The sequence below is a fragment of the Alternaria ventricosa genome (assembly GCF_023758065.1).
Source record: "Alternaria ventricosa strain BMP 2768 chromosome Unknown scaffold_22, whole genome shotgun sequence".
Classification (NCBI taxonomy): Eukaryota; Fungi; Ascomycota; class Dothideomycetes; order Pleosporales; family Pleosporaceae; genus Alternaria; species Alternaria ventricosa.
The window spans coordinates 146,703-173,661 of NW_026055702.1; the positions used below are offsets into that span (position 1 = coordinate 146,703).

General features: G+C 53.4%; 11 protein-coding genes across 11 annotated transcripts; 3 read left to right on the plus strand and 8 right to left on the minus strand.

The window, feature by feature from the left end:
• Window positions 1-399: 399 nt before the first annotated feature.
• Window positions 400-1,370, minus strand: J4E93_009515 (uncharacterized protein; the record flags this gene model as incomplete). Its single annotated transcript, XM_049347405.1, has 2 exons — window positions 400-1,246; window positions 1,291-1,370. 2 exons carry the CDS (start codon window positions 1,368-1,370, stop codon window positions 400-402), a joined length of 927 nt encoding a protein of 308 aa, XP_049195411.1.
• Window positions 1,371-2,914: 1,544 nt separating this feature from the next.
• On the minus strand, window positions 2,915-3,840 carry J4E93_009516 (uncharacterized protein; the record flags this gene model as incomplete). Its single annotated transcript, XM_049347406.1, has 2 exons — window positions 2,915-3,126; window positions 3,339-3,840. 2 exons carry the CDS (start codon window positions 3,838-3,840, stop codon window positions 2,915-2,917), a joined length of 714 nt encoding a protein of 237 aa, XP_049195412.1.
• Window positions 3,841-4,353: 513 nt separating this feature from the next.
• J4E93_009517 (uncharacterized protein) lies at window positions 4,354-4,941 on the minus strand (the record flags this gene model as incomplete). Its single annotated transcript, XM_049347407.1, has 1 exon — window positions 4,354-4,941. One exon carries the CDS (start codon window positions 4,939-4,941, stop codon window positions 4,354-4,356), a length of 588 nt encoding a protein of 195 aa, XP_049195413.1.
• A 1,144-nt stretch (window positions 4,942-6,085) lies between these two features.
• J4E93_009518 (uncharacterized protein) lies at window positions 6,086-11,446 on the minus strand (the record flags this gene model as incomplete). Its single annotated transcript, XM_049347408.1, has 3 exons — window positions 6,086-6,864; window positions 6,918-11,272; window positions 11,382-11,446. The coding sequence occupies 3 exons, from the start codon at window positions 11,444-11,446 to the stop codon at window positions 6,086-6,088; spliced, it is 5,199 nt and encodes a 1,732-aa protein (XP_049195414.1).
• A 2,645-nt stretch (window positions 11,447-14,091) lies between these two features.
• On the plus strand, window positions 14,092-15,525 carry J4E93_009519 (uncharacterized protein; the record flags this gene model as incomplete). Its single annotated transcript, XM_049347409.1, has 1 exon — window positions 14,092-15,525. The coding sequence occupies one exon, from the start codon at window positions 14,092-14,094 to the stop codon at window positions 15,523-15,525; it is 1,434 nt and encodes a 477-aa protein (XP_049195415.1).
• An 84-nt stretch (window positions 15,526-15,609) lies between these two features.
• Window positions 15,610-16,413, minus strand: J4E93_009520 (uncharacterized protein; the record flags this gene model as incomplete). The annotated part of the gene is made up of 8 exons (XM_049347410.1): window positions 15,610-15,661; window positions 15,711-15,848; window positions 15,917-15,937; window positions 15,989-16,031; window positions 16,079-16,159; window positions 16,215-16,221; window positions 16,290-16,310; window positions 16,363-16,413. 8 exons carry the CDS (start codon window positions 16,411-16,413, stop codon window positions 15,610-15,612), a joined length of 414 nt encoding a protein of 137 aa, XP_049195416.1.
• A 316-nt stretch (window positions 16,414-16,729) lies between these two features.
• J4E93_009521 (uncharacterized protein) lies at window positions 16,730-18,513 on the plus strand (the record flags this gene model as incomplete). Its single annotated transcript, XM_049347411.1, has 2 exons — window positions 16,730-16,873; window positions 17,167-18,513. 2 exons carry the CDS (start codon window positions 16,730-16,732, stop codon window positions 18,511-18,513), a joined length of 1,491 nt encoding a protein of 496 aa, XP_049195417.1.
• Window positions 18,514-18,785: 272 nt separating this feature from the next.
• On the minus strand, window positions 18,786-20,499 carry J4E93_009522 (uncharacterized protein; the record flags this gene model as incomplete). The annotated part of the gene is made up of 4 exons (XM_049347412.1): window positions 18,786-19,719; window positions 19,771-19,898; window positions 19,955-20,334; window positions 20,391-20,499. 4 exons carry the CDS (start codon window positions 20,497-20,499, stop codon window positions 18,786-18,788), a joined length of 1,551 nt encoding a protein of 516 aa, XP_049195418.1.
• A 1,183-nt stretch (window positions 20,500-21,682) lies between these two features.
• J4E93_009523 (uncharacterized protein) lies at window positions 21,683-22,244 on the plus strand (the record flags this gene model as incomplete). The annotated part of the gene is made up of 2 exons (XM_049347413.1): window positions 21,683-21,844; window positions 21,897-22,244. 2 exons carry the CDS (start codon window positions 21,683-21,685, stop codon window positions 22,242-22,244), a joined length of 510 nt encoding a protein of 169 aa, XP_049195419.1.
• Window positions 22,245-22,831: 587 nt separating this feature from the next.
• Window positions 22,832-23,888, minus strand: J4E93_009524 (uncharacterized protein; the record flags this gene model as incomplete). Its single annotated transcript, XM_049347414.1, has 3 exons — window positions 22,832-23,443; window positions 23,499-23,681; window positions 23,760-23,888. 3 exons carry the CDS (start codon window positions 23,886-23,888, stop codon window positions 22,832-22,834), a joined length of 924 nt encoding a protein of 307 aa, XP_049195420.1.
• A 655-nt stretch (window positions 23,889-24,543) lies between these two features.
• On the minus strand, window positions 24,544-26,652 carry J4E93_009525 (uncharacterized protein; the record flags this gene model as incomplete). The annotated part of the gene is made up of 4 exons (XM_049347415.1): window positions 24,544-25,756; window positions 25,804-26,299; window positions 26,347-26,406; window positions 26,457-26,652. The coding sequence occupies 4 exons, from the start codon at window positions 26,650-26,652 to the stop codon at window positions 24,544-24,546; spliced, it is 1,965 nt and encodes a 654-aa protein (XP_049195421.1).
• Window positions 26,653-26,959: the final 307 nt, after the last annotated feature.

Here is a 26,959-nt window from a genome sequence, read left to right on the forward strand (position 1 = left end):
TTACTCTTCACAAGGTAAATTGAGGCTATGTTCATCACGAAGGCAGGGCATTGCACTACATTTGCGAAAACGATTTAAGTTTTCCAGCCTCGTGCGGGGTCAGGCTGAGGGGAGTACATGCAGGCGTTATCACAACCTTCGCTTCTCCCAGATCTAAACAGAGAAATGGAAACGCTCTGCATTCATCAGCACGACTACTAACCGGTCTTCTCTATGTGCCCACGCAGTAGCTGGATCGCGGCGTCGCGTTGCGTTATGGACACATCCACCCTTCTCGCAGCATCCTTCCACCAGGCCGCCTCACGTTGCCGCTCACCCGCCACCTTCTCCCACAAGATCGCCTCGATTCTCCGTTGCTCTTCCATCCCGCCGGGCTATCTCTGGTCCTCCTTGGCCGCCCTAAGGGCTCCCACGGTCACTCTCCTCCAGGTGCTCGGACCTGTCGGCCGAGTTCCCATGGTTTTGCTTCAGCTGCTCAAGCTCTGAAACAACACCCCCGTTGCCGTCTTTACCATAGTGCTTTTCCGACAGGTCGTTGTACCTGCCGGTCGAGTCCGTATGGTTTTGCTTCAGCTGCTCAAGCTCTGAAACAAGCCCTCCTTTGCCGTCTCCCCCGTCATGCATCTCTTTCAGCTCGTTGAGGTTCTTCTCGAGAGCTTCGTACTTGAACACCAGCCCCCCTTTCCCATCCTCTCCTTCATGCTCGGCTTTGAGGTTCTTGAACCTTAAAGCCAACTCGTCATATCGCTGCACCATGGTTTCCCCTGGCTGCAGTCCACACTTCTCCCTCTCTCCCTTCAGCTCTGCTGCCAGCTCCTTCAAGCTGCGGACTTGTGCCTCGAATTCGACAAGTAGCTTGTGGAACGCCTCGGCATCGCTTGCTCCGTATCTATTTAGAAAATGACGTATTCCTCGTGCCGCAAGGAACTCTCGCTTCTCTCGCAACAAGTCCAGCTTTGCACGCGCAGCATCCTTTTTCGCCTGCATCTCGAAATCGTACGTATTCGTCTCTATCGCAAGGAACACCCACAGTTGGTCGCCTTTCATGTTGGCGCGGGGTGGTGTGGTGTGCTGCTGCCGCCGCCCATCATCACCGAATGGGGTCGTCACTTCGGGGTTGAATTCGGCCCTCATGATCGAGCTGAAGTCTTGCCGGCGTGCTCCAGGCGGCGGCATCGGCGTCGCAACTTCTTCACCATCTGATCTCTCCCTATGCTCATCCGCACCTGCATCTGCCACCGAATTCCTACATATTGTTAGCAAGAAACAGGAAGGAGCGAAGGTACTCACGCATCCCCATTATCGTCCATCTGTCTCGTCTGCCTTGTTGCTCCACGCAACCTATCCGTAAAGGCGTTCGGATTCGCCATGGTGTAGTTGAGATGGTGAGGTGTGCTTGGATGAAGTCTAGTCGCACCTGCCGTATGGAAGGCGCTACGCCCGATTCGCTCCACGACGTGACGTGACCACCAACATCACACCATGGGTCAACGAATCATAAAATCAGCCTAGGGATAACTACTAAGGAAGAGCAACTTCGGATCTTCACGAACTTCCGTAGCTGTCATGATTGGGTCATAGTCTTTTGGATCAAATTCCGAAGAAAGCTGGAGGTCATAGGCCATCGAATGTGTGTATAACCAAGTAAAGCGAGCGCCGTCTGTGTAACTTTCAGGGTGCCATTGCGCTGAAGATTCGGATAGGTAATCACAGGAATCTTTCAGATGCGGTGCGTTGAACAAGGGATCCTGACAGGCATCTTCGAGGTACTTTCTACAATAAGATACGTATGGGTGCTCTAATACTACATAAGCAAAAAGGTGCGCTTGTTGAACAGTGAATACTTACCTGCTGTATTGGAAGGCACGGAGCTTGACATGGCCAGCGCTAGAGTGGGGTTGATGTGGAATGTAAGTAGAAAGCGTTCAGCGCTACAATGTCAAAGCACAGCCGGTATTGAGAGCGCCATAGAGTGCACAGCGCGATGTAAAACTGACGGGAGATATGTTCATGTAGTGCGATAAGGCCTAACATGCACCAGCACTCACCGGAAAGTCATCGCAAGGCAGGGCAAATGCAATTAATCCCATTGGCGAAATCAGTGGCGGCAGGCGTACTCCTGCCATCCATGGATGTCCTGTCGCTCGGTAGGCGTCACAGCCATGGCAAATGGCAGTCTCGCTAACACGGGGAGCTCCTGACGACCAGCGCATCAGCCCATACGCCAGTAGGTATGCAATGCACCTATTTCTAGAATCTTCAATTCGAGGACATGCCTGTGGCTTCATCGGGAATCGTGGCTGACGTCGGTGAAAGCGAGAGCGTGGAAGAAGGAAGGCGGACGCGTCGTAGCAGCGCGGTGTCTCGTCGTGCATACCATGGCACTGTATTGACCGTTAGCAATAATTGTGCACTGCGCTGATAACGCGTAGACATACCGTTTGCGCCCTCCTGTGTGGGCTTCCTGCTCGATAGTTAGGATCATGGCCACGACATCAACAGCCGTAATTTCAAGAAAACGCGACGAAGCCGTATATTACGAAAACCACGATATTATAAATTAGGTGCTTTCGAGAACGCTTGTAAGGTGATATCATAGAAGACGCGCAACACCTCCCCAGCGATGCCCCAGAATCATGGCCTCGGAAGCCGCCCGGGCGCAGAGCCCGGGCGTGGTGCGGGCCAGTCCAAATTGCGCTTAGCCCAAGCACCCAGCGCGCCCTGGCCTCGGGCGGCGGAACTTCTGAAGGCCAACATGATGGCAGCTACCCAGCCACCCAGCCTTCCACACATGACGCACTTGAATCCATCTCTATCGTCACCATCGTCGCTCGCATCTCATACAGCAAATTTCGATCTCGCTCTCAGCCTCGCACCATAGACCCAGATCAGATACATTCCAATCTACTTCGAGTTAGCGCGCATTCATGGACTTGCTTGATTTCATCAAACTCACAATACCCATGACACTCAAGCCGCCCAGAAGACTAATTCCCTTCCCTATGCCCAATTTGAGATACATTGGGCGGGAGAAGAGTACGGATCCGAAGGCGAAGGCAGAGCGGCAGAAGTCGTTGCCTGCGAAGAGGGACGCGGCGTATTGCGGGTAAGACATGGGCACGTATGCTGAAGACACGTTAGCGATGTGAACAGTAAGCACCATAGATACAAGCTATGACTTACAAAAGACAGCCTGGAAGATGATATACACGCTGGTCGCATATATGGCGATGCCGATAGCTGAAGCAATCCAATGTACAGATTCACGAGCCGTCCAGCCCACACAAAATCGCTATTAGCACTCGTTATCTCAATTCTAGTCACGCGATCAGACTCACCAAAGATGAACAATCCAATCGGTACCCCAAAACTCGCGAAAATCGCCGGCACGAGTCTATGCTCTTGGGGTCTCAGTCCTTGCTTGAGGATATCCGGTATGAGGTAGAACCTCAGATAGGAAAAGTAAATCGTCATAGCAAGAACGCACCCCACGATGATGGACAGAAACACAATCGCCATCTCGCCGACGCTGAACCCATATATCTCCAAATACACCATATTGAAGACCTCGAAGAAGGAGTAGTAGATGCCGTAGGTCAGCGCGGAGTAAACGTTGATGAAGAATAGAGCGGGGTCTTTGACGCAGATTTCCAAAGGCTTGATGAGAGTATCGAGGAGTGTTGCGGAGAACTTGGTGCCTTTGCGATCGATCTCAGTTTGGGTGTGGATATTGGGGTTACCGGTTAGTGCGCGTAGACGGGCAGATCGGTGGAGAAGGATGGTGGTAGGCTGCGTCTCTGGGAGGAAGAAGAAAAAGAGGAGGAAGACCGGGGCGGCCATCCAGAGGAGCTCCCATTGAGACCTGAACACGGGTCTAGTCAGCATCGCGCAAAGGGGAAGACTAAATCAACAAAGCGGAAAGACGTACCATCGCCAGTCCTCCGCATAGACGGAAAAGCCAGATAAAAGAGGCCCGAGAGCTGGCCCCGCAAATGCAGCTGCTGTCCAGAAAGCTAGACCATATGGTATGTGTAGCAGAGAGTACAAGTCTTGCATCGTAGCTCCACCGTTTGCGAGACAGGGGCTTCCGAAGAAGCCAAGCAGAAAACGGAGGAACAGGAAGCCGCCGAGATTGTCTACCAATGCGGTAGGTAAAGTGAGGATGGTGAAGAGCGCGAAAGTCGTGATGTACGGTATGTTTCTGCCGAGTTGCGGCACTGTGATGAGCTGTCAGCAAGGCCTACGTACGCGATAACTTCCTCACACGGGACGAGCATCCGATGAAGAAGGGCAGGAGAGGATACCACATACCCTCACTCAACGGCGCAAACAACAATGGACCAATGCCATATCCTACACACCGTTAGCTATCCGTCCCATCTCGCAGCCTCCCTCATCACCGAAGAAAAACTTACCAAGCACATAAAGCGCCAACCCCAAGCTCGCCTTAAACGCCCCCACCCCAAACTCACTCATAACCAACAACGTACTACTAACATAGATGGAGCTACCCGCGTACACAATGAACGTATACAGACAGATCAAGAACGCAGTCCATGCCTTCTTGCCCTGCGACCAGTTCTGTGGGTTCGCAGTGTCGGTCGTGGTGTACCACTCTGCTAGTATGAGGCCGTCGGCTGTCTTGACGGGGGCGATTGAGTGGACGGGTGAGTGGGTGGCATGGAGGGCTAGGTCGGCTTCGAGGCGTGAGGGGCTGAAAGGGAGAGCGTGCGATGGAAGTGGGATGGTTGAGGTTGAGTTGCGTGTCGAAGTCCCTTCAACTCCTGGGGTTTGGGAGGGAAGTTTCTCGACGTCGGTGTATGCAGATGGGATTTCGAAACCGGGTAGCTCTTCTGGATACTTGAAGAACCGGTTGCGTGTTGCGTAACGGACGAGTTGGCCAAAAGGCGCGTCGCGGACGATCTCCTTGATTGTCTCCATGGTTTACAGGTACGCGAACGGGATTTCAAAAAATCGATACTATCAGAAAGGCTACTCGAACTTTTCCGGTGTAACACCCTCTTTATACTTACACACGATACCATCTATTCTAATCATCAAGCGGCTCTGCTCCCCTCCTCTCATTCAGCCAACGCACTGGAAAGCCATCTACAACCACGACAAATCACCGCTACAGTCAGCAAAAGCCATTAGACATCAACGAGCGAATACTCATACACCAGAGAAAGTTGCATGACGAAAGGCTGATAAGTCGCCGGACAAGGCAAGTAAGATCCGAAAGCGGCGGGATCTCGGCCACGTGATTGGTACCTGAGGGAAAGCCACAAAGCCCGACGGCGTATTATGCACTTTTTGCTGACCGATTAATGTCTGTTGATGGAACGCAGTAGTAGCATTGGCTGAATAACACACGTTCAGCCTTTGCTTCTGTTTACTGATCGGTGGTCGTTGAGTTGGTGCGTTTTGTCAGATCCGCCAAGATCCGATATTTGATCTCTGTGGCTGACATGTACATGCTGACGAGCACCGCTTACCCAAGTCACCTCATATAATGGAAAAGCTGAACACCCTGGAGCCTACTTTGGCCTTGGACCGTCTACTTTGTATGTTTTTATCTTGATGTAGGCTCTAGGGTGTTTAGTGTTTTCCTAGGCTGACGTGAAGTGTCATCATTCTGGATGGAGCCGAAATGCATCTCCGCTCGACAATAGCGGCCAATTCACAAATGTTCGCTGATCAGTGGTACGTCAACACCTCATACAATCGAAAGGCTGAACACCCTGGAGCATACGTTGACCTTGGGCCACCTACTTTACATATTTTTATCTCCATGTAGGCTCCAAGGTTTTAGTTTTTTTCCTAGGTTGACGTGTCAATGTGTCGATTATGCGGTCCATACGGAGCCGATTAGACATAATTATATGTACACTAGGAGCAGGTAACCACCCATAGGCCCTGGCATACGCCGCGACGATGAAACAGAAAGGAAAAATGCTGACTCGCTCATGCAAAACCGTCTTGATCACATGCTTTTTGTTCTCCAACTCCGTCTAAATTTGACTCTCCCTTCTCATCCCAAGACCCTTCGGCCGTACGGCAGGGGCTGCGATCTCTATCCGGCAGCTCATGTAGCTTTCGATTCGTAGGCTGTCTTTGCGGTAGTGGTCAAGGTTTCTAGCTCGCCACTGGTTTCACACATGGATCGGAATGAACCGCCATCTTTTCGAACAAGATCGTAGGGATGGCCGTACTCGATGACCTCACCCTTGTCCAGAACAAGGACCTTGTCGTAGTCGATGATCGTTTGGAGACGATGCGCTATCGTGATGGTGGTGTTCTTGATCTGACGAATGGTTTCTTGGATCTTCGCATCGGTGGCGTAGTCGATGGATGCTGTGGCTTCATCCATCAGTAGAACCTTGGGTGCCTTCAGCAGCGCTCGCGCTAGGCACAGAAGTTGGCGTTGACCTTGCGACAGGTTGGACCCGGATTCCGACACCAGCGAGTTGAGGTTCTTGAATGGGTTCTTGTTGTCGGCCTCCATAGCAGCTTGTGCCGCTACATCGTCGCGGTCCGCAGTACGACCATCAGGCATGACCACGACAGTGTCTTCTTGTGTCTCACCACGCTCCCAGTCGCGGTTCGCCAGAATGGATCCCGGGTTTGTAGTCGCGGCTGAGTAGCTGCCGTTGACATCCGCTGTCACAGCGTTTGTTGTCGGAACGGGAATCTGGACAGCGCGAGGTGGGGTGGTTGCTCCAGTAGGAGTGACAGAGCCGGACGCGGGGCGTGATAGAGTAGAGATCAGGTTGACTTCGCGAAGGGCGGTGTAGATCTCTTCATCAGTGAAGATAGAGAAGGGGTCGAGATTGCTTCGGATAGTGCCTGTGAAAAGTGTCGGATCTGTGTTGTGTCAGCATCTGTTCCACCCTAATGAGATATAAAGATGTGCCTACCTTGCGGTACCATGACGACATTCTCCCGCAGATCGTGCAGGCCGATCGTACCAACATCAATGTCATCGATCAAGATCTTGCCCTTCTCAGCCTCCAACGCCCGGAACAAGGCAAGTGCCATTGAACTCTTGCCGGCACCCGTTCGGCCTACGACACCGACCTTCTCACCGGGAAGGATCTTGAAGGTCAAGTCCTTCAGAACAAGGTCAAAGTCAGTCCTGTATCGCGTGCTGTAGTTGATGAACTCTACGGATCCCTTGCTCGGCCAGTTGGATGGTGGACGGTTCTCTGAAATGACAGATGGAGCTTCCTGGTCGACATCGAGGTACTCCTTGACACGCTCGACCGAGTTCATGTTCTGTTCATTAGCAGAGTAGAGACGAACGAACCACAAGACGTTCTCGGTGAAGGTAACAGCATAGGTAAGCGCGAGACCCGCGGCACCTGCATCAATACGCCCAACGCTGAGCACAACAAAAGCTCCGGAGAAGAAGGCGACCATGGCACCGACGACGTCCACTCGGAACGCGAGCCATCTGTTCGCTGCCCAGAGATAGATAAACGGACGATGTTGAGTGTTAATCTTCGCCAAGTTCTCGCGGATGAAGCGGCGTTCGTCACCGTAGGCTCTGATAGTCGTCATGCCGGATAGTGTCTCACCAAACTGTTGATACAGCGGACTTCGATGTACAGATTCCAATCGCTTCAGGTCGCGGGACGAGTTGATGTAGAAGCGACCGATGAGGAAGTAGAGGATGGAGATGAAGAAGGCCGCTATTAAGAAGCCAGGAGTAATGATCGAGATAAGAATGACGATCGTGATGATGGAAGCGAAGCAATGAACAACACCAATGGCGACTGGCGCTACCTCTTGGTCGACGGATTCAATGTCCTTGGAGAACCTGTTCATGAGCTGACCGAGTGGTGTCTGATCGAAAAAGCGGAACTTCGCATGCGTAACCTTCTGAATGAGTCGTTCGTGTATGCGTTTGGATGCAGCGAGAGACCCTCCAAAGAGGAATCCTTCTCGTAAGAAGGTGATGAACATGAAGATGAGTCCAAGAACGGCGTAAACGCTGAGGAAGTATGCAGAGTTGACGTCCGGGTTCGGGTTACTGAAGGTAGTCTGCATGGTGTTGTAGGCGTATGACTGCTGCTCCGGTTGTGTAAAGAAGGGAATGTTCCAGCTGCAGGTACCACTGTTCATGCATGTTCCCATGCCACTTATTGTTGGAGCGTGCGTTACCGGAGATTGGTGATGGCTGCTCGCCACAGCATAGCCCTTTTCAGCGTACGCATTCGCCCATGTGCGGATCCAGAGGTTGGTAGATACCGAAGAGATTTGCGCAGCTACAAAAGCAATGGTAGCACCAAGCCAGTAGTACCAGGGGCCCATAGCTCGAAGATACATGGTGATGATGCTCAGCTTGACGCCCCCCTCTGCCTTCTTCTCGTCCTGACTGTTGCTGGCTGGCTTCTTCTTCTTAGCGTCCGGCTTGCCATTTGCGGTGCCATTAGCAGACCCGTTGGCGTGATTGGCATCGCCGTTTGCCTCTTCACCAGCATCCGAGGGCTCTTGGGAAGGAGGTTTGGACGCTCCTCTTGATGCGGGCCGTGATTTAGTAAGATCCTCGGTAAGCTTTCCTGAGTTGATGACTTCATCTGCTGTACCTTGTGCGACCACTCGGCCGTTCTCAAGTGCAACAGCAAACTCTGCGTGTGGCAAACAGAGGCTGACGTTGTGTGTAACGAGGATGCAAGTTCGGTTGGCCATGAGTCGTCCGTGAAGTGCGTAATGGAAGATCCATTTGGCAGTATGGGCGTCGACAGCGCTCAGAACATCGTCAAGAAGGACGTGACGAGCCTTGCTGTACAACGCACGGGCCAGTGAGATACGCTGTTTCTGGCCTCCGGAGAGCGTGACACCCTTCTCTCCTACTATCGTCTCGTCTCCAGCATCAAGAATCTCGAGATCTCGCTTCAGAGAGCAGGCTTCGATAACCTCGTCGTAGCGCTTCTGGTCGAAAGGACTTGCGAATACGATATTGTCCTTCACCGTACCGTTGACAAGCCAAGCTTGCTGGGCGCAGTAAGCTATACTGTCAGTGAGTCCAGTGTCGGGGTCGGGAGTCAGATCCTCTCGGCTTAGTCCACCAGGCAAGTAGACACTGCCCTTGAGCTTTGTCATTTCACCAAGCAGGCCCATGAGCAATGAGGTCTTTCCAGAGCCAGTGGGTCCAACAACAACGTTGAGCTTGCCGACACGGAAAGTTAGATTGAGGTCCATCAGCTTGAAGGCATCTGCCGAGGCCTGGTCTGCCATGTCTGTTCCGCCCCAACTGAATGTACCGTTCTCGAATCCAATAATGGCTTGACCGTCTTCGTCCTTCTTCTGAGTTACAAGCTGCGAGTACTTGTCCGTCTCGGGCTCAGACAGATACTCCTCAATACGATCGACTGAGACCTTGGATTCTTGGACGTGGGCAACCATATCTGCGAGCTGGTCCAGCGGGATCCTCAGAATTTGGAAAAGCGAGAGGGCGGTGAATGCGACAGATGGAATGAGCGCCTTATGTTCGACGTTCGTGTACACGAGGAAGGACAAGAACGTGATTAAGACTGGCGAGCCCGACCATATCGTAGCTGCTACCGCCCACAGAATGTATCTCCGTCGCAGATGCTTGAGCTCAATGTACCGCTTTTCGTTGACCAGACCAATGAAGCGTTGTTCCCAAGCGAAGAACTTGATGATCCGGATGTTGGTGAGAACCTCATTGGTGGTATGGATACGGGCATCGGTGGCCGCGAGAATGAGTTTCTGGATCTTGGAGAATTGTCGCGCAACATACATGTTGATTGGGAGCAAGAAAACCATCATGCCAATACCGGCAATCGAGCTGTAACCCAGGATACGGTAGAGCAAGAAGACAGCCACAACAACTTGGACTGGGGTATTCGCCCAGAGGAAGTGTAGATAAGCGCAGATCTCGCTGACTTTGAAAGCGTCGACAGCCATCAGGTTGATGATGGCACCGGTAGTGACCTGAGCGTCAGATTCGGGTTTCGATGCTTCGTCTTCTTTCGAGGCTCCAGTCGCCTTCTTCTTCTTGCCAAAGGTAAAGATGCGCTTCAATCCCTTGGGTTCTTCATCATTCTCCTGCTTCTTCTTTTCCTCGCCCAAGGCCTTCTCGGTGGTAGCTGCTGCTCGTCTCTTGAGGGCTTTGGCGTAAATTTCTCCAATGATGACAGCGCGTAGGCGGATGCAGATTTTTCGACCGAGCCACAGCGCTTGGCCGTCAGCAAGTGCAGATAGACTGCCTGAAACGAATAGTAGTATGACGTAGAACCAGGCGGCATTGGCGGGGGTCTGTTCGGGCTTCTCAACGTATTCAAGAATGACTTTGAGAAGCAGTGTCGGCGCGAAAGTGAGGAAACCAGAAATGGCGGCCCAGCCTGCTTGGATGAGTAGACCACGCTTGAAGTGCTTCAAAAGATGGTAGGCCAAGCCGGATGTCTTCTTGACCTGACGATAGTTCGCGATGACAGCTGCAGCCTTGTCCTTGGAAGGCAGATTCCAGACATCGGTAAGTTCGTATGTCTTCTTGTATCCTGTCCACACGATCGGATCGACCCAGCTGAAAGTGGCAAGCGAGAAAACACTGGCGATAGGTTCCCGGGCTGGCGCGATGTCGCCTTCATACTCTAGCTCCACCGCCTTGTTGCCTTTCCTGGAGCACAGAGAGATGAGGAACAGTAGCGAGACGAGGACGAAATCGCCAATCATGAGCTTCCGGTGTAAAGGCGATCGCGGGTGGATGATGGCGGACCGAAAAAGGAGGACGCTGAAGACCCATTGGAACCCGTAAATGAAGGCAGTGTGGTACCACAGCTTGGGAAACGAGAATCTGCTGGTGCTGGAGAACAGCAATCGCAGCGAAGCCAGGGTGGCGATGTAGGCCCAAACAGCAACATTGGCAATGGCCGCAAGCTTGCCGTGCCTGCCCCAAACACCGGTCACCAGCACAGCGACATGAAGTGCCAGCTGGGCCAGTACCGCCACTTCCTCGAGTATGACGACCGTGAGCTCTCCGCGGGGTTTGTCTACGGCCATGGTGGAGACTGTGTTGACGGCATGAAGCGCGAGATCTTCGTTCCGGTCAAGGTCGTCTTCGGCATCCTCGTAGGGTTCGTCGCCATCGTAGCGAGGACTGCGGAAGGACCAGACATTGGCGGGGTCTTCGAGGACACTGTAGGCGTGGTAATATCGGGACGCGGTGGCGGCGAAGTAGAGTTGCACCAATAAGTAAACGACGGATATTCCGCATACGATGAGAGGGAATAGTGTTTGAAGATAGCTGCGACGTGTTAGCTGAGTGGTCGTTCGTGGTGGCGCATCGCCTATCGGACGGCTGCAGTGGCATCTGAGACATCGCGTCGTGGCGCAACGTAAAAGAAAGCACCTACTCTTGCTCGAAACACCTCGAGAAGTCGTCTCTGCCCCAGAACGGGCCTCTACAGTGGGCGAACATGTCGTCTGCCGCAGTTGTACGAGACCTGTTGTGACCTGTGGTGGTGTTCAAACCTCCAGCACTCGCACTCGCTATTGACGGCTGTTGAGGCGCATTGGGACTAAAGGAAGGACCGGAGGGTGTATTCGCGCCTTCTGCTGGATTGCGCCGAAGTAAACAAACGGCGGCAGGGGGCCTTCAGCGATTGCGTCCAGGATAGGGTGGTTTGCGAGGAGAGGAACTGCTTCTTCGGTTTGCGCTTCCACTTGCCGCAAGAGCTTTTCCAGATCCGCACTGACGTTCACGCGCGCGTGCCCGAACCGACAAATGATGTAATTAGATATTGCTGCCGATGTGTAACCGAGATGCTGGGATCAGATAAGATAGCTGCAGATCAGATAACCGGCCCAATGTAAGGACGGGTGCAACGAGCCACAGCGAGCGGTCGCAAACTACTCTATCGAACCGTCACCGTGGCTGCTGGTGTGGATATAGCAAGCAGTCTCACAGCGCGAGCTAGACGGTCACGACGTATTGTTTGACAGGGTTGGTTTCCGCTTGACTCAAGGTGACATGGTTGTGCAGCAGATGCACCGATGCGCATGTGTCACAGAGCAGGCCATGCATCCGTCTCACGGCTTTTGTCGCGCTCTGCCGCTATGCAGCTTCACACTACCGTACGCTCACATATTGACCGCCTCCATTAAGTTTCGAAGAGTCATAATCGGATGAGTTCGTAACAACAGCGTCAAGGGCGAAAGGACCGGTTGAGGGCGCGCTGATACGTGCCGTACGTCTCCCGCTTCCAGATTGGAGGTATCGGTCGTGTCGTCGGTGCAACCCAGTATTGGGCACGTTGCTAACTGCGTCGGTCTTCGCGCCATGTCTTGCCTGATGCTTCTCTTCACTACCAGGCAGGCCGTGGTTGCTGGCGCAGGCTACTGACGGCCCATGCGAAAGAGCCTCACGTTCGCCCTGGGTGTAGAGGCCGATAAGCACCAAGGAATTACACCGAACGCGTAAAAGAGTCGAGAAGAGTCATAACGAGTCGTATAGAGTCACAATGGACCTTCCTATACCGACAGCAGCTCTATCGCGGGCTGCCGGACATGGCAAAGTCCAGATGTCCGGGGTACTGTGATGGCTGCAAGCACCTCCGCGGCTAAGGGCAAGTGGGACCAGGCGTTAGCTTCCCCACAGCTTACCAATTCGTCTGCCGTGCACACCACCTGTAACGTTGCTGACATTGCCAATAGGCCCGTCGTTAGGCGCAGCCTCAAAGTCGGTGAGAGACTCGCACACACATGCCGCCCCAAGTTATCTGCTGGCGCCATCTGCGCAGGTGCCGCTTCCCCTGGCGCGCCCAACGACTTGGCCAGAGAACACAGCGTTGAACGCCGCGCAACGCTCGAGTCCTGCGACATGTGAAAACGGCCTGATTCCGCAATCTTCGCTCTATTCATACCAGGAACGTCCTTGAAGCATTTCAGTTGGAGCGCAAAAATTTGGTGCCGCCACTGTGACACAGGTGTCTATCTACAATCACACAATGTACCAAGTTCGCATGCGCGAGAAATTGTTCTGGGTTAGAACGACAAACCGTGTTGAGCGACGCAGTTCAGAGGTTATTTTGATGGCGATAGGGATAATTTCCTACCCAAGAGACGGCAATCCTCCAGCGTCGAACAGGAAGGTACGATGAGGCACGTGGTATGCTGTAGTGTCGCGGCATGACCTAGGTAATCAACTTCTATCGGGGATCACAGTTGACGATCTCGCGCCAATCGAGATAGTTGATATCTGTTTCGACGCAGACACTCAGGGCTGTCTTGTCAACCTACGTTCAGACTCTCTCAGTTGCTGTGCAGCCTGGTTCCAGCAGCCCGTTGGGCGGCAGTCAAACAACACAACCTGCCCACGTACTCTTCGAAACCTTATCACCTAACAAACAGCCGTTGCCCTCCCTCATGTTTACGATAGTGCGTGTACAATGCCATTGATCGGGGCTGGAGACCGACATGTTTTGCATTTTGCCCATGTTGACACTATGACAGCTTATTACACGCTTCATTCGCCTAGGCGCCTTCGAGCTTCTAGACACCGGTCAATTGAAGCACGCAGTCCGCCTTCCATCGAGAATTACATGAAATCGCCGGATACAGTCAATGCGTGACGATCTCAACTCGAGGCTGCTGTCACTGGACGCCACACATAACGCCTCAAGCCTATGCCGACCTGTCAGAAAGCTTACAGATCCTCAACTCCATGTCAAATGCGAGTCGGCTGCTAGAGTGCAAGCCATACATAAGAGGGCGCGCATACGCCTACTTGAATCTCGACGCTGACATGCTTTATGGCTTCTCTCTCTCCTGCAAAAGGCATTGGATTACATTATATGGAGGCTTTGCTGCGCTGACACCGGGCTTGACTGTTGGGACTTGATTTGTTTGCGAAGGCTCTTGTGTTCTTTGATACGGGCTGCTGCATTCGTTCCACTGTGACGGGAGTCTACGCGGTCTACAAACGGTAGGTTACGAATCGACATGTTCACCAGGAAGCCGACAGATCCACTTTCGCGATAATACGGGCTGGACACTGTAGTATATAGTCTCACATATTTCTCAATGATACTGTTGTTCAGAAAGGCAACACCCTGCTCTTCGAAAATGCATCCCACACTTTCAGCAACAGTGCTTCTAGCATCCCTTCTCACATCCCCCGCCATCTCAACCACCCCAAAACACCACCCCTCATCCTTCCATCCCAGCGCCATCATAACCCGAGACGTAGCCATCATAGGCGGCGGCTCCTCCGGCACGCACGCCGCAATCACGCTCAAAGACGCCAACAAAAGCGTCATCGTGGTCGAAATCAAGAACCGGCTAGGCGGCCACACAGAAACCTACACAGACCCAGCAACCGGTCTCGCTCAAGACTACGGCGTGCTAGTCTATCATAATGAGAGTACCGTCCTTGACTACTTCGCCCGCTTCGACATTCCACTTGCACCCCCTCAATTCGCTGGTAATGACGCGAACTACGACTTCAGCACTGGTCTAGCCGTCAACGTCAGCGCACCAAGTGTAGAAGAGCTAGGCGCTGGACTCCAGAAGTACGCCGCGTTCTTAGCCCAATACCCCAAGCTGGAAAGCGGCATGTTCCTCCCCAGCCCCGTCCCGACAGACCTGACCATACCGTTCGGCGACCTCGTCACCAAACTCGGTCTCGAAGCCTTGGTGCAGACATTGTTTAGTACAAACCAGGGTATCGGGGATATACTCAGTGTGCCCGTAGTGGAGAATGCCCGTGTCAACGGGTTGGGTTTGGTCCAGCAACTCGCTTCCGGTAGTCTTGTTACCACAGCTCACCGCAATAACAGCGAGTTGTACGGGAAAGCGCAGGCTGAGCTCCTTGATTCGGATAGCTTGTTGCTGTCTTCTGAAGTCGTGCGTTCGGTACGGAGGAAGGGGGGCGTGGAACTCGTTGTCAAGACGCCCGATGGCGTCAAGTTGGTACGCGCGAAGAAGCTTCTCATCACCATTCCGCCGCGTGTGGATCTGCTTGCACGTTTCGATCTACGGAGGCAGGAACGTGAGGTCTTTGGGAAACTTATCGATGTTGGGTATTACGCTGCTTTGGTCAAGAACACGGGTGTCCCAGACGATTTAAACCTTTACAATCGCGCGCCAGACACCCTGTACAACCTCCCTGCGCTGCCGGGTGTCTATATCATGTCGCCAACCGCTATTCCTGGGGTCAAAGCGATCTACTACGGTTCTCAACAGTCGAATGCGACATACCCTCTCTCTGATGACTTCGTCAAAGAAGAGATGATTGCGGCAATCAAGAGACTGCAAACAGCAAATGCTGACAAGTTTGAGGCGACGGAACCAGAGTTCGTGGTGTATACATCACATGCGCCGTTCTATCTGCAAGCTAAACCTGACGACATAAAAGCTGGCATTTATGACGAGATGAACGCGCTACAGGGGTTGAGGAGCACGTATTGGAGCGGGGCGACGTTTCGAGCTTCTGATAGCAGCGCGCTCTGGAAGTTTAACAAGGAGATTGTGCTTCCTATGTTGATGGAGGGACTCTGAGTATTGGAAGTGGATGGAAATGACAGCATGTGGAACATTGATTGCTTCTCGGAATATATACAATGCTTGGTATGGAAAACGCGTCTACTGTCGAGCCTTGGCGACGGGTGTCCATGGAGAGTACTTGGGCTTGACGCTATCGTCGGTTAGTACCTGATCTGCCCATGTCGCAGTCTGGAACTTACGTGCTGTAAGGCTTGTATCCTGAGCGAGTCCATGTGAGAGTCGGCCTGTGCTCCTTTGGCTCCCAGACGCGGACTTGGCGCTGCAGAAGCGGGTCTGCGGCTGGTGACTTGTCGACCATGTATGACATCCAGGCGTGCCTGTGCAGAAAGTCAGATGTATGTTCTTCCCAAAGTCGTATTTCGCGATTTTTGGTGCGGTAGCATACCATCCGGGTTCGATCTGAGAGCTGTTACGCACGTTAGTTTTGCTCCATGTCTCCACGTTCGTTGCAACATACGGATCGAACTCATGGTCCTTGTAGTCGACCCAGCGGGTTCGGACTATGCCAGTCAGATATGCCTTCATCTTTGAGATGCGCGAATCTTACGAGGAAGCTCCTCCTCCAAGTTCTCAAAGTACTTGTTGCCGTACTTGTCCTGGCCGATCAAGGTTCCGGCTTTGGTGTCACCTGTCCCCCATTAGCCCCTCCCTTGACATTGCGATTTATTTGTGTCCAGGCATACCGATGTTCTAAGCGTGCGGGCGACTCGATCAGTCTATCTGCGATGTAAGGTGAGGGCGCGGGGATGCGAGCGTACCGCCATTTGGTGGCCATATTCCTGCGGACGTGTTAGCATTGCCATGTAAATTACTGCAGGTATTGAAGATTACCTTAAGTCCAACTCGGCGCAGGTTGCGCAGCGTTCTCATGAGCGTCGACATGGCGGCGTTTGGTCAATTCAGCGTTCGTGATGCTTGTCGGATGTTGCTGCTTCGCGATTGACGATGCCAAGCACCGCTCTCACGCCTTTCCCAATGCATGCTAGCGCGAGCGTGATCCTTGTCGCCCAACCCCCAAGTGCATCAAAACTTCAGGAGTCGAAGCACATACCAGCATCCGGCGTCATAGCGAGTGGTCAACATGATAATAAGAAGCTTATTACGCGCCCAAGCACCGAAGATCGCGGGGAGGAGAACTTTCCGCATCCCCACTCGGGCATTCAGGACAACGCGAAGATATTCTACCTCGAGTGCTGAGATGGCTGCACCTGTGCCTCAGAGCCAAGCGTCTATGCTTGCCACGATAACGACGGATTTGGATAAGATTGCGCCGCGATTTGAGATTCAGCCAGATCAGATTGAGATTCTCCAAACGCCTGCTGAGTTCTATCAAACATTGAAGGTAGGTCGGTCTTTGTTGTTGTCATTTTCCTACTCACTCTTCTGTTCTGTTTCTCTATTGGAACGTTCAACTCTTACAAGACGACATTCATCTCATGTTTCAATCAGAGTGCTTCTTTACTATCTGTCATTCTTCCAAGGAGCATACTACTTTCCCATGCCTATATCCTTCTGCCCTTGTACCGTATCTGCGAACTTTATCGCAACAATTCATCTCCAATGAATGACTAGAGGGACGGAGGTGCTGTGAGCAAGCGTGCTCGTGGTGATGAAACTTCGTACTAACGGAGTCAGGACAAAATATCCAAAGCTCAATACCGGGTCTATCTATCGACACTCTACATCGGCAAGACCGAACATGAACTCATCTCAACTATCCGAGATGCTCTTCAACGGAACCCCAATCTCAAGGTCTCTTTCCTCACCGACGCTCTTCGCGGAACCAGAGAAACACCAAACCCTTCAACTGCCTCTCTCATGACACCTCTCATCTCCGAGTTCGGCTCAGACCGCGTAGAAGTGCGCATGTACCATACACCCAACCTGACCGGTCTGCGAAAGAAGTACATCCCAAAACGCATCAACGAAGGCTGGGGTCTGCAGCACATGAAACTGTACGGCATAGATGATGAAATCATCATGTCTGGTGCAAACCTGAGTGAAGATTACTTCACGAATCGACAGGATCGGTACCACTTGTTCAAGTCAAAAGACCTAACAGACTACTTCAAGAGGATACACGATGGCGTTGCCAAACTGAGCTTCGACATACAGCCAAGCAACCAAGAGGGAAGCGGAGGTTACACCATGACCTGGCCAACAACCAACGCCGCGCCCTCACCACTAGACTCACCCTCGAACTACAAAGCGGGCGCAGAAAAACACCTCGCCCACCTCCTGCTACCATCCAACTCCCCAACCACCACACCCCCCTCACCCTCCACCTCAAAAACAACAATCTACCCCATCCTCTCCCTCGTCCCCCTCCTCCCCTCCTCAACCGAACTCCCCGCTCTAACAAAAATCCTAACCCACCTCACCACACCCCCCTTACAAAACTCGTCCTGGACCTTCACAGCCGGCTACTTCAACATGACGCCCTCCTTCCGACGCCTCCTCCTCTCCACCCGCCCCGCCTCCGGCACAGTGCTAACCGCCCACCCGCACGCCAACGGCTTCTACGGCTCCAAAGGCGTAAGCGGCATGCTCCCAGCCGCATACACACACCTCGCCAAATCCTTCTTGCGGAAAGTAAAACATGAAGGCCTCAGCGAGAGCATCGTGCTCAAAGAGTGGAAGAAGGGTATGGTGGGCCAGGAGGGCGGGTGGACGTATCATGCCAAGGGGCTGTGGGTTACGTTTCCTTCTGCCAGCGGAGGAGGGGAGAAGGAAGATCCCAGTCTGACGGTTATCGGGAGTAGTAATTATACGAAGAGGGCGTATGAGTTGGATCTTGAGGCTAATGTGGTTATTGCGACCGAGGATCCGGGGCTGAGGAAGAGGTTGGGGGAGGAGGTTAGATGGTTGGGGGAACATGCGAGGGAGGTGGGTGAGAAGGAGTTTGAGAAGCCGGAGAGGAAGGTTGGAATGGACGTTAGGATGGCGATGTGGGCTGTTAGGGTGTTGGGTGGTGCTTTGTGAGGAGGACTGCGGAATGTATGTATATCACTATGTACCAGAAACTGCGATGTTTTGCGCAGAGCACGGCCAAAGGACGTAGCACTTGGGTGATTGAACATTTTACTTTATTAACATTAAGAGGAGCTATGGAAGAAGTGTGATGGGTATATATGCAGAAGTCAAGAAGGAAACAAATCGACATTCAGCTTGCGCTGCCAAATTCTTGGCATCTTGTGCCACGACTCCGAAATATCAGACCAACGAGATGTCTTCTTAAATGCGACCTCTCTTGCTCATTCAGGCGTAGACCAGCAATTCCGAGTTGCTCGCCAGACCACCAGTCCCCGATCGCCGACGACGCGGCTAATGGTATTCCAGATGCCGTCGTCGGCAAAGTCCATGTCATCGAGGTTCAGGTGCTGTCGATAGCTCCAGACTTCCTCTAATGAGACGTCTTTTGAAGTGCTTGGGCTTTGATATGGTATCAAAGCATGTGCTGATCGCGGTGCTACCACGTAGACGGAGCCCCGATCGACCTTTGGTGGTTTTCGTGTCCGACAAGGGGGTAATGCTTCCTTAACCTTCTCGATCATTTGTTCGGCTGGGCAGCCCATGAGATCGACAGTCTTGAGCTCCTCGTTCTTGCCATTCAGTAGCCATGTTGGCGGGCTGTACGTCTTCCACCAGAACGCATTGGAAACTGTCTCGTTCGTCTTGGCAATGTTCATCTGAACTGGGACGATGCCACCTTGGTGATATACGCCCATCAGGATACCTAAGGCAACGTTGAAGACTACCCAAGTAACGATCCAGCCCTTTCGAATGCGCGGAGTTGGTAGACGTATCGAGGAGAGTATTAATGGTACGGCGGGAAGTAAGAATCGTGCTTCTTGGTGTGGGAAGATGCTGAGAAGTGCGACGCCAGATATGGCTGATATGAGAATCATAGAGATATGCGCCCTGCGCAGAAAGAACAGAAGTGGTGCCGCCGGGCCGAGGAGTTGAGGGAGATTGACGAGGAAATGTTGGTATCGTGGGTGTATGCCATGCTGGGCAAGGTTGGCGGAATCCGAGTTGTAGCGGAAACTATTGAAAGGTGTGATGACGGCGCCGCTGAGGAGTTTGGAAAAGGTAAATTCGCCGGGGGTATAAAACGCCGTGTCTACGCAGATAGCAAGGAAAGCTGTGAATAGAGCGAACGTTGCAAGGAAGACCAAAGAGAATGGTCTGCAGATGTTAGCGAAGGTCCAGAAGACAATGACAACGGGCTTGACTTACTTGCGCTTGAAGTGGGGTAGCAAAGTTGTCGCAGGAAGAAGCAGGAATGCTGGGAAGGTGATGCGATTAAAGATGCCTACGACGCCCACGAAGCCGAGGATGGAAGAGGCCAGGATGCCAGAGCGCTTCTGCACCTTGCGTTAGCCGCATATCCTAGATCGGCGAGCGGACCGAAACAACTCACCTTATCGTCCGTTATCCTCTGGATCAAGACCAGGCTCCAGAGCACCAGCAGCGTCTCGATGCTGTTGGAGAAGGTATGTGTCTGGAACGTCCAAGTCACATACGACGATGCGACGAGCATTACGGCAACACGACGCGCGCGGGGCGAAGCGACCAGCTCGTGGATAGCCCAGTCCTCCATCACGACACTCAGCGTCAACATGAGTACGCGCAGCGCCCAGTATACAACCGACGGCGAGACGTCATATCCGAACCCCTCCCATAGCCAGCGCAGGATATACATGGGCCAGCCGTATGCGAGCCATAGTGGGAACGTGCTGCGGATGGGGTTCTCGGAGGTGAACTCCCAGGTCTCGTGGACGGGGTAGGAGAAGACACGTCCTGGATACAAGTCAGTCGTGGCTACGGGCGCATACTCAGACAGTGTCGCGACATACCGGCAATGACCTCGGGGCCTTGGAAGTTCTCGTCCGGGTGCAGATAGCTTGGCGATAGTGCAAAGTAGATGCGCACCAGGATCAGGAGGAAATAGACGCGCCGCCACATGATGTCAAAAGTCGAGATGTGTCGTTTGGGGGTTTGGCGGGGTTGAGCAGGCGCATATCTGTCCGCTGTGGTGTTTGTTTTCGCAAAGTGAGGCCAACAATTGTTTTAGTGGCCTACGTCAATCACCAGTTGCACGCGGATAGGGGGGCCGGTTGCAAGAGCGAATGGTGAGTTATGCTTTGCGACTCGTGCACTGTGACGATCTGCGAACTACATGGCGAGCAGAAGCATGGCTGATATATCGGCCGACTATCATGCGGCCTGATCAGATGCGATGTGGCAGCAACCGATGGTGCATCGGACTTGTCCACGGCTGTCTAGGCTGCCTTTGCATGCGGATCCGTTGCAGGCAGAAAGGTCACGTGGCGCAACATCAGTGGACCAGGTACCCAGGTATCCCTTCAAGGATACGTGTAGATGGGGTTGAAGTTCATGCGGCAGATCTGATGATGCGATTCTGGTGTGAGCAATACTGAAATGTATCAAGTAGCCTTTTGAGTCACCGCGCATTTGGCCCACTGGCGACTCTGGCTGGTCCTTGCACCCATACCCAGACAGATGTCGCCGGGGACTCAACGTACATCTCTTCTAAGGACAGGTATCTGGAACGGGTCGTATTGGCCCCAGACATCATCCTCTGTGAGTCGAATCCACGCCGTATTCTGGTAACTTCTGCCGGCTGTGTGCGGCGTGGAGTCATCCTCCGTGCCATTCGCGGGGGTTCGCCCAAAGTTCAAGTGAGCGCAAACACGGCACAAGCTGCTGGCCCACAAACAAGAGGGCAGCAATTCACAATGTCTTTCTTGAATCAGCAAGCAGCAAAGTGAAGCCGTCTAACAAAGCTGGTTCAAAGCACATACAACCTGCGTTCTCCCGTCACCACAGTGTCCCTTTGGTGATTGCAGCCTTGCGCCTTGCCCCATCGAGGAGCTTGGCGCCTGAGCTTAAACAGCGAGGCGGAGTTGGACCGTGGTTGCCTCTCTCACCCTCACAGCGCGCAAACGTGGAAGCAAAACGCCTGCGCCTATATAATCACTGCCCACCCGAGCCCCAGACGCTCTTCCCACACACATTCTCCCTCAACTCTCAACGCAACGGCCGATCGACATCTGCCGCTCAACTCCATCCACAGCTTACCCCACTTCTACAACCACCTTCAACACCTCACAGTACAGCTATCGCAATGGCTACCACCAACCCTGAGGGCGTCAAGATGATCAACATCACCACCTCCGACGGCATCCAGATGGACGTCGAGCGCCCCGTCGCCGAGCGCTCCATCCTGATCAAGAACTTGCTCGAGGATCTCGGTGGTGAATCCTCAGAGTCCATCCCTATCCCTAACGTATGTACTCATCTTCCCACCTCCACCAAGAACAGCCACTAACATGTCGTAGGTTAATGAGGCCGTCATGAAGAAGGTCATCGAGTGGTGCGGCCACCACAAGAACGACCCGCCCGCCACCCAAGACGACGACTCCGACTCGCGCAAGAAGTCGACCGACATCGACGAGTGGGACCAAAAGTTTATGCAGGTTGACCAGGAGATGCTCTTCGAGATCATCCTCGCCGCGAACTACCTCGACATCAAGGCTCTCCTCGACGTCGGCTGCAAGACCGTCGCCAACATGATCAAGGGCAAGTCCCCCGACGAGATCCGCAAGACGTTCAACATCCAGAACGACTTTACCCCCGAGGAGGAGGAGCAGATCCGCCGCGAGAATGAGTGGGCCGAGGACCGCTAAATGCGCGCGCCTGGGTACGCTTGACCTCTTTACTTCCGTATCGCATTGGTCAACGGACCGCGGACAAATACGGACCGGCTGGTGCATATGTTGAAGGGCTTTGTCTCCGGCGCAGCGGAGTTCATGGGTGTGACATTTTTCAAAGCGCATGATGCTGTGATTGTCCTTGTATTGGGCGCCAGCAGGTTATGGACATTACGGTGGCTTACTGTACGTTGCATTCGATACGCCCGTTTGTGACCGATTGCAGGTAGCTCAATCAAAACGTTAAACCATTTTTCTCCATCATTTACCCTTTGTGACTCCGCATGTAACCTCGGCTTTCCGTATGACGTGACCTGCAAAGTTGCGGAGTTAGGTGTCGCAATAATTATTTAGCATCCGCACAGCTATCCTTGTGGCACAGTAGGGCATAATGGTATGCCACGATTTGCAGCTGAAGGATATTCATGTTGAACTGATCGTCATTCCGAGTTGAGCTTATTCTTCTATACATTTTCATAACCCATGCCCGAGCTAAATATCCAAAACGCCAATATCAACTGCAGACGCCTTCAGAAGGGGTCTTCCCCTTCAGCCTCGCATATCTACCACCCCCTCTTAGCGAGCTTCTCGTCCTCACCCATGCTACCACAGTTGATACCAACCATAGCCTCGCCCAAATCCATGCTAACCTCCATAAGCACCTTGGGGTCCTTGTAATGCGTAACCGCCTGCACAATAGCCTTAGCCCTCTTCGCCGCATCCCCAGACTTGAAGATACCCGAGCCAACGAAAACACCATCACAGCCCAACTGCATCATCAACGCAGCATCAGCGGGCGTCGCAACACCGCCCGCCGCAAAGTTGACAACAGGCAGACGACCGAGCTTAGCCGTCTCCTTGAGCAGCGCATAGTCGACTTGGAGCTCCTTTGCGTACGAGTACAGTTCCTCGTCCGACATGCTCTTTGCGCGCGCAATCTCGCTGTTTACAGTGCGCATGTGGCGCACGGCTTCGATGACGTCGCCCGTGCCGGCTTCGCCTTTTGTTCGGATCATGGCGGCGCCTTCGGAGATGCGGCGGAGGGCTTCGCCGAGGCCGCGGCAGCCGCACACGAAGGGGATGCGGAAGGGGTGCTTGGAGACGTGGTGGATGGCGTCGGCGGGGGTCAGGACTTCGGATTCGTCGATGTAGTCTACGCCTAGGGCTTCGAGGATCTGGGTGTTGGTGTTAGCAGATGATTTCGTGGGTTTGGGAAGGTGCTGGATGTACCTGGCATTCGACGAAATGGCCAATTCGCGCCTTGGCCATGACGGGAATGGTTACTGTGTCCATGATCTCCTTGATCATCTTGGGGTCGCTCATGCGGGCTACGCCACCCTGAGATCGAATGTCGGCGGGGACGCGCTCCAGGGCCATGACGGCTGATGCACCGGCTTCTTCTGCTATCCGTGCCTGTGGGGAGACATTGGTTAGCAATTGGTCGCGTTACCCAAAGCACCGCGTAGTGAGCTTGGAGAAGACGAAACTTACTTGCTCGGCGTTAACAACGTCCATAATGACTCCGCCCTTCAACATGCGTGCCAGACCGGCCTTGACGGCAAAGTTGTTCTCGCCATCCTGCGCGCCGTGGCCGTTTGTGGTGGGGAGTTCAGTTGCCATTGTGAAGTATCGTGGGTTCTGATCGGAGGAACTCGAATAGATGTCGGAGGTAAGGTAAGAGTAAAGTAAGATCGGGTCAATTAGTAGTGTAGTAGAGTAAGGTACTTTCACAGACGATGAGGTATTAAAGTCTAAGGGGAGGAAAATAAGGTAAGATCGTGAGTCAAAGTCGTCCGCGATGTATTACCTGTACATGTACCCGCGGAATCGCAATATTTTTTTGCCTTTGTAAGGTCCCTCCATCCCGCCTTCGCAGCTCGGAGGTTGCCCCGCCATGTTCCGCGGCGGCGTAGGGACATCTAGACCCCGCTATGCGCCCTTTGACACACGCGATGCATCTGCGCCAATCAGCCGTCGGGAAAGTGCGATCCATGGCCGTGAATTGCCGTCGGCTTAGTCAGAGGATTTGAATGGTTTCATTTGGTTATGTAGTGCTGTCGCTGAGAATGGTACAAGCTGTCCCGTCATCTGATGTGATTTCGGGCCGAGTGGGGCAGTAGCCGGCCCTGGACCCTGATAGACGGTGGAAACGCCAGGCTCCATGCATGTCGCCGTATACACTACTAACGCTGTAAGTATGCCAATGCCGTGCCAATACCGAAAACTACCTTGCGATGCATAAAAGCGCTGTTCAGAATGCTGGCACCCTAAGCCTCTAGTACGGTGCTGTCTCCCGCTTCAACCACTCCAATGTCAAAGAGTCATTCTCGAAGAATTTGCTCGTCTTCTCATAGACCTCCTTGTGGTATTCGTTGATGAAGCTCTTCTCGTCTTCTGTAAGCAAGCTCATGTCGACAAGGTTCCTGCAGTGTGGAGTCATCGTAACATGCTCGAATCCCAAGAATGGCTTGTCACCGAACTTGTGCTTCGTCTCCACTTCTCGGACCATGACCATGTTCTCGATGCGGATACCGAACTTGCCATCTTCGTAGTATCCAGGCTCGTCAGATACCACGTTCCCTACAGCCAAGGAGACTTCAGAATATTGAACCCTAGTGCCAATTCCGATAGGTCCCTCGTGTACGTTGAGGAACGAGCCCACGCCGTGTCCAGTGCCGTGACGGTAGTCGAGACCTTCCTGCCATAGGAACTGGCGAGCCAGACTATCTAATGCGAAACCTGTCGTACCCTTGGGGAACTTGACGCGCTCGAGAGCCATGTTGCCCTTGAGCACAAGCGTATACGCGGTACGTTCCATCTCGGTCGGCTCCGTGAAATGCATGGTCCTCGTTGTGTCTGTAGTACCGTCTCGGTATTGCGCTCCGGAATCGCACAGGTATATAGCCTTGGGGTCGATAACCGCGCACTCACCCTTTTCAGGCTTGTAGTGGATAACAGCTGCATTCGGCCCCGTCGATGAGATGGTGTCAAAAGAAAGACCCATGAACATGTCGTGCTTCTTACGAATCTCCTCGAGCTTGTCGGCACCGTCGACTTCATCCAGCGTGGCCTTCTTGTTGATGAGTTGGTCCTCCAGCCAGGCGAAGTACTCGCTCAGCGCAGCCCCATCACGGATGTGACATTGACGCATACCCTCCAGTTCGACTTCGTTCTTGACTGCCTTTGCATCTCCGACCGGACTACGGGTTTCTTCGACCTTGTCGTCCCCGCCAAGGGCCTTGTTCAGGGCCCACGATGCTCGGTTGGAAGTCAGGAACTTCTTCTGTGTCTCCGTCTTCTCCATGGCCTCGAACAGCTCCTTGCTCAGCGACGTGACGTCTCCGAATATAGCCTCGTATGGTCGGATCGTAACCTTGTCGCCCAAGTGCTTCTTGACATCTTCGGGTAGCTTGCTTTCGTCGACATATAGGGTGGCTGCGGTGGACGTGACGACGGCGTAGGAGAAGAATACGGGGTTGTATGGAATGCTGCATGTTGTCAGCGACGTACTCTGATCGGGAGAGAATGCTCATACTCGCTGCCGCGGAGGTTGAAAAGCCATGCGACCTCGTCGAGCATGGATACGACGAAGCCTAGGCTCTTCCGCTTTTCGAGTTCCTTGCGCAGGTCCTCAATCTTGTCTTCGAAGCTCTTTCCAGAGTACTTCTCAGGCTGCACAATGACTTTCTCACTCGGTCGGGCTGGCCTTTTGTCTCCCCATACTAGGTCGATCAGGTTCTCGTCGATGGCCTTGTACTCGCCACCCTTCTTCTTGATCTTGTCGGCAAGCTTGCGGGCGTCTGCTGCAGTGACGACGCTGGGGTCTACACCGACGACCTTGCCCCCCTCGGCCTGGTCCGCGGTCCACTCCTGGATGGTAGGTACATCCTGTATGCCTTGCTTCAGCAGCTCCCAGTTGCTGTCTAGCTGCTTCTCGGCCTGGTTGAAGTAGCGTCCGTCGGTGGAGAGGGCGGCCTTGTCGTGGGTGATGACGGCATAGCCAGCGGAGCCAGTAAAGCCACTGATGTACTCTGGGTGGTGTCAATGGGTGCGCTGCGATAGGTAGCGGGGGCCTGACCTCGTCGCGCGTCACATGGGGCAATGTACTCGCTCTGGTGGCTGTCTTCAGACGGGACCACTACTATGCGTCAGTCATATGTCATCACATGTCTGCGCGGACACGCCTACTGTAGATGTCGACATTGCGCTCCTTCATGAGCTTGCGGAGGTCCGCCAGCCGCTGGGTCGTGTCTACCTTGGACATGTCGATGGCACGCAGGGCAGCAGAAGCGTGGAAGGGTCTGACTCGGAAAGATGGCGTCCTTGCGGCTACATATGCAGCAGCTGTCGCGTGGGAGCGCCCTAGAAAACGCGGGAGGAGCATATAGGGTATGCCACGGTCTCGCGCCTACGATCGGGACATGCACAACACCCCGCCGTGCCCGCCCACAGCACAGCGACAACGCCGCAGCCAGTCCCGCACTAAGCGCAATCGCCAGGGCTCCAATCAAGCCTTGCTAAGCGCAAGAGCCCTCACCCCCAGGCACCGTAGGAAGGCGCATCTGTATTTATTGCAACACCAGGTCCCCAACGTTGGACAGTCACTAACATGAGCTTCCGTCGCCGTAGTCTGCTTCCGATTTTGCCCCACCATACGCGCAGGTAGAGGCGACCTCGCGCAGCCTCACCCA